This window comes from Pelophylax lessonae (genome assembly GCF_965119305.1).
Source record: "Pelophylax lessonae genome assembly, chromosome: 4".
Classification (NCBI taxonomy): Eukaryota; Metazoa; Chordata; class Amphibia; order Anura; family Ranidae; genus Pelophylax; species Pelophylax lessonae.
In genome coordinates this window covers 158,439,811-158,452,109 of record NC_138771.1, presented here as the reverse complement: position 1 = coordinate 158,452,109, position 12,299 = coordinate 158,439,811, and the positions used below count along the sequence as shown (strand labels likewise).

General features: G+C 42.8%; 2 protein-coding genes across 3 annotated transcripts in view; one reads left to right on the top strand and one right to left on the bottom strand.

Moving 5' to 3' along the window:
* The window catches only part of LOC309552399 (testis-specific gene 13 protein-like), a gene marked incomplete at its 3' end in the record, with an annotated part of 43,693 nt that extends 39,946 nt beyond the window's left edge, over positions 1-3,747 (top strand). For both annotated transcript variants that reach the window (XM_082253343.1, XM_082253342.1), the window contains one exon: positions 3,581-3,747. In XM_082253343.1, coding sequence (XP_082109469.1) covers positions 3,581-3,747 — 167 coding nt within the window. The remainder of the gene's footprint in view (positions 1-3,580) is intronic.
* A 2,524-nt stretch (positions 3,748-6,271) lies between these two features.
* Positions 6,272-12,299, bottom strand: part of LOC309553228 (tubulin alpha chain) — a gene marked incomplete at its 3' end in the record, with an annotated part of 186,872 nt that continues 180,844 nt past the window's right edge. Inside the window, exons 3-4 of the mRNA XM_082254183.1 lie at positions 8,776-8,924; positions 6,272-7,246 (exon numbers count right to left, since the gene is read on the bottom strand). Of these exons, the coding sequence (XP_082110309.1) occupies positions 6,272-7,246; positions 8,776-8,924 (1,124 nt within the window). The remainder of the gene's footprint in view (positions 7,247-8,775; positions 8,925-12,299) is intronic.

Below are 12,299 nucleotides of genomic sequence, written 5' to 3'. Positions count from 1 at the left end.
ACACAACTTAAACAAAATGCAGAATAACGTTCACAACACTAACGTATGGCACAGGTCACACAAGTGACACACCAGCTGCATTACTAACCATTTTCAACATTGCAGGTCTTATTTTATGAACCAGAACAAGTATGCAAACAATGTGTCTAGACTTCACCTACTGCACACTTGTTTCAGATGATAGATTCAAAATTAGAGACAACCAGATAACTATTAATTAGATGATCTGTATGTTTCTGTGTATTTTAAAGTATGTAAACCATAAAAACTGCAAGTTACTTCCCTTTGGACTGTTAATAAACAGTTGAAAGCCTTTCGTTATGTGTGCATTAGTGGGGAAAAAATAAAATAAAAAATCTAAGAGTGTCAAAAGTTCTGAGCTGGCCCTTGCACACTGGACTTAAGGAGTCTTCCCACTCTAGTATCCTTGGCGATAGTCTTGTAGCCCATTCCAGCCTTGTATAGGTTTACATTCTTGTCCCTGACATCCTTGGACAGCTCTATGTCTTGGCCATGGTGGAGAGATTGGATTCTATGTGCATCTGGGGACAGGTATCTTTTATACAGGTAACAAGCTGCGATTAGGAGTACTCCCTTTAAGAGAGTGCTCCTAATCTCAGCTCATTACTTTTATAGAAGACACCTGGGAGCCAGAAATCTTGCTGATTGATAGGGGATCAAATACTTATTTCACTCATTAAAATGCAAATCCATTTATAACTGGACTGTTAATAAACAGTTGAAAGCCTTTCATTATGTGTGCATTAGTGGGGGAAAAAAAAAGCTATTATTAGTGTCAAAAATTCTGAGCTGGTCCTTGCACACTGGACTTAAGGAGTGTTCCCACTCTAGTATCCTTGGGGCTAGTTAAAGGCAAGAAAAATTGCCAAATCTGACACTGCAGGCCAGTTGGTGACCACTGATCTAATACTCCCCAGTCTATCCAAAACAAATTAGGGTTTGCCTTGATTTGTACTATAAAAGAGGTTTCACACTGCTCAGGAAGAGGCTTAATTTTCTTCAGACAAAAAAGAAATGACACCCTAGAAAATCTGTCGTTGCTACAATAGGGCTGCACTATAGGCAAATACTAGCCTTAGATACCCTTGAAAAGCAAGGTCTTTCAGAGACCAAGTTCCAAGCAGGAATAATAGTTGCAGTGCAGTCCACTTATATGATAATTTAGTTATAGGCGAGGCCTAGCTCATCCCCAGTTTCTTAGGTCTTCAATATTCCCAACAGAGTACATGGTCACATCAGCTGTGCAAATCCCAAGAATAGTCAAGGAGATGTGTTGGGCGCTTGTGCCAAGGAGAAAGGACCCCAATGTAGCAAAACAACAGTTAGTTGGGATGATCAGGGACTCCTGGAGCATATGCTCTAATATTGCTGATGTGAACTCAGGGCAGCTCTTGCAGGCGAAAAGCGAGAATCCCGCTGGCAACAAGCGAAAAGCGGCGCCCGTTTTTTCCTTTTAATCCCAAGAATAGTGATCTCGCCAAGAGAGTCCCAAAAGGCGCAAAAGGTGTCAGGTTGTACGCTTCCACAATCTACCAAATACTGGAATCTTAGTTTGTGTTGGACTGACTTGTTGGGACAAATCTGCAGAGAAAAAAAGTTGTCATTGCCCATTTTAAATAGCAAGTCACTGACCCAGAACAAGCAGGCAACAGAAGTTAAACCTCCTGGTCTGCATTATTTGTTCCAGGTAATTGACTAAAGTATGAAAGCAATTAGGTCAACATTAGAAGCCAGGAAACTAGCATTTTAAGAACAGAATATCCTCTCCGTACAGGTTCTCTTTAGCTATGTTATACTAGTCCATTTTAAACTATATAGTTACAGTGAGGGAAAAAAAAGTATTTTAACCCCTGCTGATTTTGTACATTTGCCCACAGACAAAGAAATAATCAGTCTATAATTTTAATGGTAGATTTTTTTACCGTGCGAGACAAAATAACAAAAATATACAGAAAAACACATTTCAAAAAAGTTATAAAATGTATTTGCATTTTAAATGAGTGAAAAAAGTAGTTTACACCTTTGAAAAACATGACTTAGTACTTAGTGGCAAAACTCTTGTTGGAAATCACAGAGGTCAGACATTTCTTGTAGTTGGCCATTTGGTTTGCACACATCTCAGGAGGGATTTTGTCCCACTCCTCTTTGCAGATCCTCATTAAGGTTTTGAGGCTGACGTTTGGTAACTCAAACCTTCAACTTCCTCCACATATTTTCTATGGGATTAAGGTCTGGGGACTGTCTAGGCCACTCTGGAACCTTAATGTGCTTCTTCTTGAGCCACTCTGTTGCCTTGGCCGTGTTTTGGGGTCATTGTCAAGCTGGAATACCCATCCACAACGCCTTGGCTAAGGGAAAGAGGTTCTCACCCAAGATTTGATGGTACATGGCCCGGTCCATCATCCCTTTGATGTGGGGAGGTTGTCCTGTCCACCTTAGCAGAAAACACCCCCAAAGCATAATGTTTCCACCTACATGTTTGATGGTGTTCTTGGGGTCATAGGCAACATTCCTTCTCCTCCAAACATGGTGTGTTGAGGCCAAAGAGTTTGATTTTGGTCTCATCTGAACACAACCCTTTCACCCAGTTCGCCTCCGAATCATTCAGATGTTCATTAGCAAACTTCAGACAGGCCTGTACATGTGCTTTATTGAGCAGGGGGTCCTTGCGGGCACTGCAGGATTTCAGTCTTTCACTGCGTAGTGTTTTACCAATTGTTTTCTTGGTAACTATGGTCCCAGCTGCCTTGAGATCATTGACATTCTTCTGTGTGGTTCTGGGCTGATGCAAGATCTTACCCGCCACGAGGTAAGATCTTGCATGTAGACCCAGACCAAGGGAGATTGCCTTTTTTTGTGTTTCTTCCATTTGTGAATAATTCCACCAACTTGTCACCCTCTCATCAAGCTGCTTGGTGATGGTCTTGTAACCCATTCCAGCCTTGTGTAGGTCTACATTCTTGTCCCTGACATCCTTGGACAGCTCTTTGGTCTTGGCCATGGTGGAGAGATTGGAATCAGAGTGCTTCTGGGGACAGGTAACAAGCTGCGATTAGGAGCACTCCCTTTGAGAGTGCTCCTAATCTCAAATCGTTACTTGTATAGAAGACACCTGGGAGCCAGAAATCTTGCTGATTGATAGAGGATCAAATGCTTATTTCACTCAAAAGCCAAATCAATTTATAACTCTTTTGAAATTAGTTTTTCTGGATATTTTTGAAATTGTCTCACTTAAAATAAACCTACTTTTAAAATTATAGACTGATCATTTGTCAGTGGGCAAATGTACAAAATCAGCAGGGGGATCAAATACCGTTGTACAGAGAGGGGAGGAAAAAGGAAAAAAAACCTGTGGCACACAATTGCTATACTTTGACAGAATACAAACCAGATACCGGCAAAACTCATGTATACCATTTGGTAGCTAGACATGAACCAGAATCTCCACAAGGGGCAGTAGCATCCAGAAATACTGTCTGGCAGTGAAGAGAAATTAACATGGCATTTGTGCTCTAATGCTACAAAAAACCAGTGACAATATTTCAATTTTGTTTTCCAGAACCATCTTGCAGCACCACAAATGGCAGCAGAGGAAGTCCTGCATGGGAACCTCTGACATACACAGGACTGACAGACTCCAAGCCTTCTATAACTGTGCCAGGAAGAGGCCATTTCAGACATGGACAGCCACTCCAGTGGCTTGTTAACAGCTCATCTATAAATTAGCATTAGACGCTGCTAGCCAAGCTAAACAGGCAATGATAAAAATAGGAAGGAGGAAAAAAAAAAAAAAAAAAAAGCATTAAAAGTTCATCTAAAAGCTACATAGAGTGAATGCTTAAAATCCATGTCAGGTGTTTTGTCATATGTGTACTCACTTTGGAAGACACACACCCCATCCGTCTGGTGGAGGTTGTCACCAGGACTTAAGTACACTGCTCAAGAAAATTTAGGCTACGTTCACAACTTGGCATTGCTATTTACAGGCGTTTTTAGGTTGACTAGGGACCAATGGAAAAAAATAAAAACGCCTGTAATCTGCCCCAAAAGAAGCTCATGTACTTTGGGCGTTTTGCTTAAAATGTCAAAACGCTCAGATGTGAACAGGGGCTATTGAAATGAATAGGATTTGTCTTGTTGGGTGTTTTTGAGCTGATCCTAGAGCAGAAAAACTCCCAAAAAAGCCTACATGTGAACGTAGCCTAAAAACACTGAAAACACATCAGATCTCAATGGGGAAAAATATCATGCTGGATATCTATACTGATATGGACTGGGTAATGTGTTGGAATGAAAGGATGCCACATTGTTTGATGGAAAATAATCAACCTACAGTAGGCTGAAATCAAAGTGGGATAAAAAAAAAAATGCAGCAGGCTAGCAAATTTCATTGCAGCAACTCACAGTAGTTAGTATTTTTTTATGGCCTTCACATGCTTGTATGCATGCCTGACAACATGGGGCATGCTCCTAATGATGATCGATGTTGTGCTGGGGCATTTTCCTCCCAAATCTGGACCAGGGTATTACTGAGCTCCTGAACAGACTAAGGTGCAACCTGGAGGCATTGGATGGACCAAAACATAAATGCCCCAGAAGTATTCTGTTGGATTTAGGTCAGGCAAACCTGGGGGCCATTTAGAGGCATTAATTACTTCATCCTCCAGGAACTGGCTGCATACTCTCACCACATGAGACCAGGCATTGTTTTTGGAGCAGGAGGAACCCAGGACACACTGCACTAGCATAGGGTCTGACAATGGGTCCAAGTATTTCATCCCCAATACCTAATGGCAGTCAGAGTGCCATTGTCTAACCTGTGTCCCTCCATGGATGACTCTCCTTTGACCATTACTGACCCATCACCACGGGTCATGCTGAATGATTTTACAGGCAACATAACATTCTCCAGACCCTTCACATGTGCTTAGGGTGAACCTCATCTGTGAAAAGCACAGGGCACCAATGGCAAACCATTGGTGTACAATGGAAAATACCAATCGAGCTCCACAGTCCTCGGCAGTGAGCACAGGGTCCACTAGAGGACATTGGGCCCCAAGCCCCCCCTCATGATGTCCACTTCTGAATGTTGGTCAGAAATTCATGCTACTGGCCTGGGAGGTCATTTTGTAGGCCTCTGGCAGTGCTCATCCAGTTCCTCATTGCACAAAGGAGCAGATGCAGGTCCTGCTGATGAGTTAAGGACCTTCTTGGGCCCTGGCCAGCTCTCCTAGAGTAACTGCCTGTCTCATGGAACCTCCTCTATGCTCGAGACTGCTGAGAGAGAGAGAGAGACACAGCAAACCTGGCAATGGCACATACTGAGGTGCCCTCCTGGAAGAGGACTGCCTGTGCAACCTTTATAGGGTCCAGGTATTGCCTCATGCTATATGCCTCAACCATTTGGGGGGGGGGGGGGGGGGGGGGGGGGAGGGAAGGGAAAGTCAGTGGCCTCCACCTGTAAAACCATTCCGTTTCAGGTAGTCTCATTGTTGCCAATCTAGTGCACCTGTTAAATACCAATACAGCTGAAACTGATTAGCAGAAGGGGGGTTGTTACTTAACTGACCAGATCAATATCCCCAGGAGTTTACTTGATGCTAAACTGATAAAAAAGTTCCTTTAGTGAGCAAGGTATATGAAAAACACAAAGTCCTCAGATATCTGTAGGTCAGAACTTCAAGGGGAATCTTCCATGAGAAGATTTAATATGTTAACAACTGCAAGATTTCCAATACTTGCAATGTCCTCACTTGGTTTTAGCTTTAAACGAGCACAAATCTGTTCTATTGATGGCAACCACTTTAGTGACTTAAAGCCCAATTTAAGTTTAAGCAGAAAGTAAATAAGAGTAAGGCAAAACCTTACATTGAATTTTTTTGCAGGCCTTTTATTGCTCCCCATGCTGGTTAAAAACCCTAGAAATAGGCTGCATAGAAGGACAACAGCTGTAATGTTAATACCTTTGGTTCTTTAGGACAGTCCAACATACTATATGTAGCAATTCTCTGCATGGAGCAAGTGTACCTTTCAGAATGATGATACTTTACAAATGAAACTTCATAAAACAGAATCTGCAGATATTTGAAACCAAGTTCAGATTTAATAGGTTATCAGAAACAAGGCAACAGTTACATAGACAAAAATGTAAGTTAATAAGATTACTTTATTATATACATAAATGAAACAGGTGTTAATTCAAAATCAGTCCATAATAAAGCCATCTTTAGACTCTAGTTAACTGACAGTTTTAGTATTCTTCATCCTCTTCCTCTTCTTTAACAGAGTCGGTTCCCACTTCTTCATAATCTTTTTCTAGAGCTGCCATATCCTCCCTTGCTTCAGAGAACTCTCCTTCCTCCATGCCCTCTCCCACGTACCAGTGTACAAATGCCCTCTTAGAATACATGAGATCAAATTTGTGATCTAGCCTTGCCCAGGCCTCTGCAATAGCCGTAGTGTTACTCAGCATACAGACAGCGCGTTGGACTTTAGCCAGGTCTCCTCCAGGAACTACAGTGGGGGGCTGGTAGTTTATTCCCACTTTAAATCCAGTAGGACACCAGTCTACAAACTGTATAGACCTTCTGGTTTTAATTGCAGCTATTGCTGCATTGACATCTTTTGGTACCACATCACCTCTATATAACAGACAGCAAGCCATATATTTACCACGTCGAGGATCACATTTCACCATCTGGTTTGAAAATTCAAAGCAAGAATTGGTGATCTCTGGCACGGACATTTGCTCATGGTAAGCCTTCTCTGCTGATATTATGGGTGAATAGGTGACCAATGGGAAGTGGATTCGAGGATAAGGCACCAAGTTAGTCTGGAACTCCGTCAAGTCCACATTCAAAGCCCCATCAAACCTCAAGGAGGCTGTAATGGAAGAAACAATTTGTCCTATCAATCTATTTAGGTTGGTATATGAAGGACGTTCAATGTTCAAATTTCGGTTGCAAATATCATAGATGGCTTCATTGTCTACCATAAAGGCACAGTCTGAATGCTCCAGAGTTGTGTGGGTTGTCAGAATAGAATTATATGGTTCTACCACTGCAGTAGAGACTTGTGGAGCAGGATAAATAGAGAATTCCAGCTTTGATTTCTTTCCATAATCAACCGAAAGACGCTCCATCAACAGGGAAGAGAATCCAGAACCTGTGCCACCTCCATAGCTGTGGAAAATGAGAAATCCTTGAAGGCCAGAGCACTGCTCACTCTGCAAACATAGAAAAATAGAAATTAAAAAAAAAACTTTTCCCTTCCATGTAACATAGTAATCACTTTAGGTACTCTGAACACTAGGCACAGTTTTTATGTACTGCCAGATCTGGTGCATACACACTTTTACAGAATAGAGGGAAACAAGCTGACATGGGAGCACAGCAAAATGTTATTGTTGAGCAATGCCATTAAGTGGAAGTTACCGACCAATACAACCTACGGTTTTGGTTTAATGTAAGGTTTGTGACATGCACTGAATAGTACTGACCAATGGCAGCTGGTGCTCCTTGGGCCAGGGGGTGGGGTCTGCAGATGGACCACACCATACACACAGCCCCCCCCGGTCCCCCACTAGCTCCAGTCTGCACTGTCCACCACCCACCCATTGCCAGCCCACCAATTGCCGGCTCACTCACCCTGGGCAGGCAGCAGCTTCCCCCTCAGTCTCTTCCATCCTTGGCAATAGCATGGCTTTTCCCTTTTGGCCAATCGGGAAACGGGACCCGCTTCCCGATTGGCCAGGAGGGAGGAGAACCAGTGTGGCAATAGCAAATATTCATTCGCTATCATCAAAGAACTGGGTGGGCTCGGGGCACAGAGCCCACCCTTTTTTTGAAGCCTATTAGAGCCTCTGATCATGTGCTTGAGAAAAAAAAAAAAACAAAAACAAAAACCCCATTGGAATCAGTGTCTGGTGCCCTGCATGTAGATTAGGGGGCCGGACACATGGATCAGGGGGGGGGGGGTGGCGCCCCTAATGCACTAGATGCCACTGATATACCTTTTCAACTAAGTTGAAAAGAAGGGCAATTCAGAAAGATAGAAAGTGACTTTACCCCTTCAGCAGTCCAATCCCTGTACCTTTAGCAAAATATCAGTCTGTCTCTGGTGTTTCCTGGAGAGAAGTGGCTTCTTTGCTGCCCTTCTTGACACCAGAAGGGTCAGCTGCACACCAGTGAATGCTTGAAAAATAGTGAAGTCCTTTCTTGTATAAGCCATACACAAATAGGATACAGGTAGATGCGTTCACACATGTCAACGTGCTTGACTACAATAGGAGTATCAGACAGGCTACAATTTAAATGCACATCCATCGCGAATCACAGCACTTTCTATCCCCCCCCCCCCATTGTCTTTTTGCTTAAGTGCTGTGACTTACAATGTTTAGCCTTTTTCACAAATGCAGTGGGAACGTTCATGGGATCAAGTTAAATTTTCATGAGAAAGAGGGACTTTTGCGCATATATAGATATACATCTATACATCTCAAATGGTCATCAAAAACTGAAGCAGACTTGTGAAAAATTCATATTTGTGTCACTCAAACTTTTGGCCATGGCACTATATACACACACATACACACATACTTGAACTGCAAGCTTTTGCACCTTAAAGCCTCCATGTACCCCAGTCACAGGGCCTTGCAGTTTCTTCTACAGTGATATGCTGGCACCTGTATTGCCACACTTACAGGCCACCTTGGCATTAAACATGGTCAGACATGTCAGCATTAAGCAAACTTACCATTTTACGCAGTTTGTCCAAAACTGAATCAATTATCTCCTTTCCAACAGTATAGTGACCTCGGGCATAATTATTTGCTGCATCTTCCTTGCCGCTAATGAGCTGTTCAGGATGAAAGAGGGTACGATATATTCCATTTTTGATCTCACCTAAAAATATTTCAAAAGGGTGCTCTTGATAAAGGTTTGTTTATAAAGATATTGAAAACATTAAAGTAGATGAACTATCCAATCTTGGACTGTCCTATTGCCTTTAAACACCCCCTCCCAATCTTTGAGATATGTATATAAAAAGCTGCAATAGACCTAGCTTAAAGTTAGGCCTAGTAAATCTCCAGAGGTAGGGCATCAATGTAGGTCCAAGTGAGGCAGAGGCATGGTTTAAGCTTCCCCCTACAGAAGTGTGAGTGCAGACCATTGCAAGCCTAGCCACTACATCCCTCATCTTCCAGGCAACGCACGCAGTTGCCAACATTCAGGCCCAAAACCACGCTAAAGGACCAAGCTTAAAAAAAAAAAAAAAAAAAAAAAAAAAAAAAAAAATTAATTTAGTTAACTCATTAAAGACACAAAACTACCCCCCCCCCCCCCCCCATCTCATCCTGGCAAGTTACATTCATAACTTCTATTATGCCAGGATACAGGGGAGGCAAATGTGTCTCAATTTGCCATGTTAAAGGAGGTCAAAAATCAAAACTAGGCATCATCATGGGGTTATTTGGTTGCCCCTTTTAGAGGAAAGTGGCTTTAAATCCTTCCACAAATGGAGACAGATTCATAGCCTTCCTAGAAGGATCCTATTAAAAACCAGAGTGGAGCTTATCCCAGGGCAGATTTAGCCAGATGAAGAAGGAACAGAAACCGATAGGGTAATGAATTTAAATGATTTCTTTGCTACACAAGTATGGCCACCCCTGCTACTTGGAATAGAAGGTATACTGCCAAAGAAAGAGGACTTGTATTCTTTGGGAGAAGGAAGATTCACTTAATAGAACTCCAATCATGGACTACCTCAATAAAATATAAGTTGTACTGACCCTGTGGCTGCTTCAAGAATCTGAAGTGGAATCCAGTAACCACTGATCTAAAAAGATCGCACTTTACACTAGTGGTAGATAGGGAGTAGAAGACCCATCCTATAACCGCATGGAAAACAGGCCTGGTGCAAGAAGTGTCCCCAGCCAGTGAAGAGTCATTGCCAAGAGTAATGCCCAACACCTTTGGGTATCAAAGTTATTACCCCCTACTTGACTATTGTCGAACGTTTTTTTATAAAGTCACAAGGAAGTGCCGAAACATGTCAGGGTGGGGCCTGAGGTCATTGCATCTACCTGGAAGTGCTGCTGGATATGGGGCGATGCTGAAGTTTAGCCTTAAGGGGGGACATGGTGGCAGGCATTTAAAGTGGTGCAATGCTGTAATTGTATTAAAGGCAGCGGTGTACGAACGACACTGGGTGGTGTCTGGGAGCACCAGGGTGACACCCAGGGTCAGCTGCTGGACTACCTCCGCCACTCACTAACAGGAGAGCGGAGCAGGAGGCACTCGAGCAGAATGGGAGAGAGAAACAACAGCAGCCCTGAACAAACAGTGGGTGCTGCCGAAGGCAACTTTCCAAGTTAATGCACAGGCGATTGGTTGATAGGATCCCCTAGCAACCAATTACATGCTGTTAACTTGCAAAGTTAACTCTGGCAGTTCATTTAGGGCTCCGTTTCTCTCTCCCATTCTGCCTCTCGCCCTGCATGCCTTACTTGACTAAAGCCCCATACACACGATCAGATTAGCGAACGATCTGTCATCCGTTTTTTGTGGCATGCTAGTCTGATGTGGAAAGTGAAGAGGTTTTTTTTCATACAAATTTTCCCATATGACAGAATTCTACTTCAGAAGTGATGTCATGTGTTGGATTGCTTTCTAGGTGTTCTTTCGTCTCTGAGCATGCCTAGTCTTGCTCTTAGATTTTTTTTCCGTTGAAATATGTACTAATGAGACGAAAAGCGGACGTTTAATTACGGACAACAAAAATTTTATAGCCTGCACATCAGGATTTTGTAAGCCGAAAAGTCAGTCGGCTGTCGAAAGCACCATACTAACAAACTGAAAATCGGCAGGACGAAATTTCCCTTCAGATTTTCTTTCGTGTGTACGGGCCTTTAGGCTGGGCCGAGTCTTCAATTACTCATGTGTCAGGCCCCGTTCACATCTAGCAATTTGAGATTACAGGTGGAATCGCCCGAGATTTCAAAATTGCACTGCAATGCAGCATACATGTTTGTGCCATTCATTTTTAATGGTACCAAAATGCAGTTTGCTGCGATTGCCGCTCAAAAGAAGCCCTTGCTCCTTCAGCTTCAGGTGATGCCGTTTGAAGAAGAAAAAAAAAAAATCACATGACAATTGTGCTAAAACTGTACTGCATTTTAGGTGCCGTTAAAAATGGAATGGCACGCAAGCACGTGTGCCGTGTTTTGCCAGCATACCAGTGCGATTTGGAATCATGGGTAGAAATCAAAGCAATTCTGCCAGCAATCCCAAGTTGCTACATGTGATCAGGGCCTTAAGCACTTGATGTCTAGTACATGCATGTCTGTGTTCAAGTGGTTATACCGGGGGCATGGCTGTAGTGGTCAGCCATAACCCCGGTATGGTTTTGTTCTGCAATGCCCTACACTGTAAAAGCAATCCTAGAATTTGCTGCTCGATTGCCTTTACTAGCGGCAGGAAAGGTCTGGGTTTATGGGGCTTTATAGTCCCCAGGGGTCTCCATAAAGAGAACATGTCATGCGTTATTGCTACAAGGGATGTTTACATTTGTAATAGTTAAAGAAGGGACAGTGGAAAGAATTTGTAGGTCACGCACATGTAAAAAGTGTTCACACCGCACATGTGAGGTATCGCCACGAATGTATAGCGAGAGCAATAATTCTAGCGCTAGACCTCTTTTGTAACTAAACTGGTAACCTTAAAAAAAAAAAAAAAAAAAAATTTTAGAGCATCACCTATGGAGGTGCCACAAACGTGCACAATTTTAAAGAGTGACATGTTTGTTATCCATCAAAATGATGTTATACATCATCTTAGATTTTTACCAAAAAATTTGAGCTATAGTGTCTTCCGCATTAAAATTCGCTGAAGTTTTTTTTTTGGAAAAAAAAAAAAAAAACAAGTTTACGCGTAAGAGAGGAGTGTCAGAAATTAGGTCTGGTCTTCCAAGTGGTTAATTACACTGACTGAGGCTGATCTGAGTTTTCCAATGCCGTTCTGTTACGGACTGTCCAGCCTGGCTCTGGCAGCCATACTATGGTGCTCACTGGGTTACCCCTCAGCTCTGACTCAGTGAGCACCACAACATGGCTGCCAGAGCCAGGCTGGACGGATTAAGCCTCAGTTCACATTATGATCTGCCTATAAATCGCACCAATGCCACACCCCATTCCTGTTCGTTCCCATGCAACTCAGGGCAGTGTGATTTGGGCCCATTCATTTTAAATGGGCTCAAAAATCACAAAGTTATGCATCCAC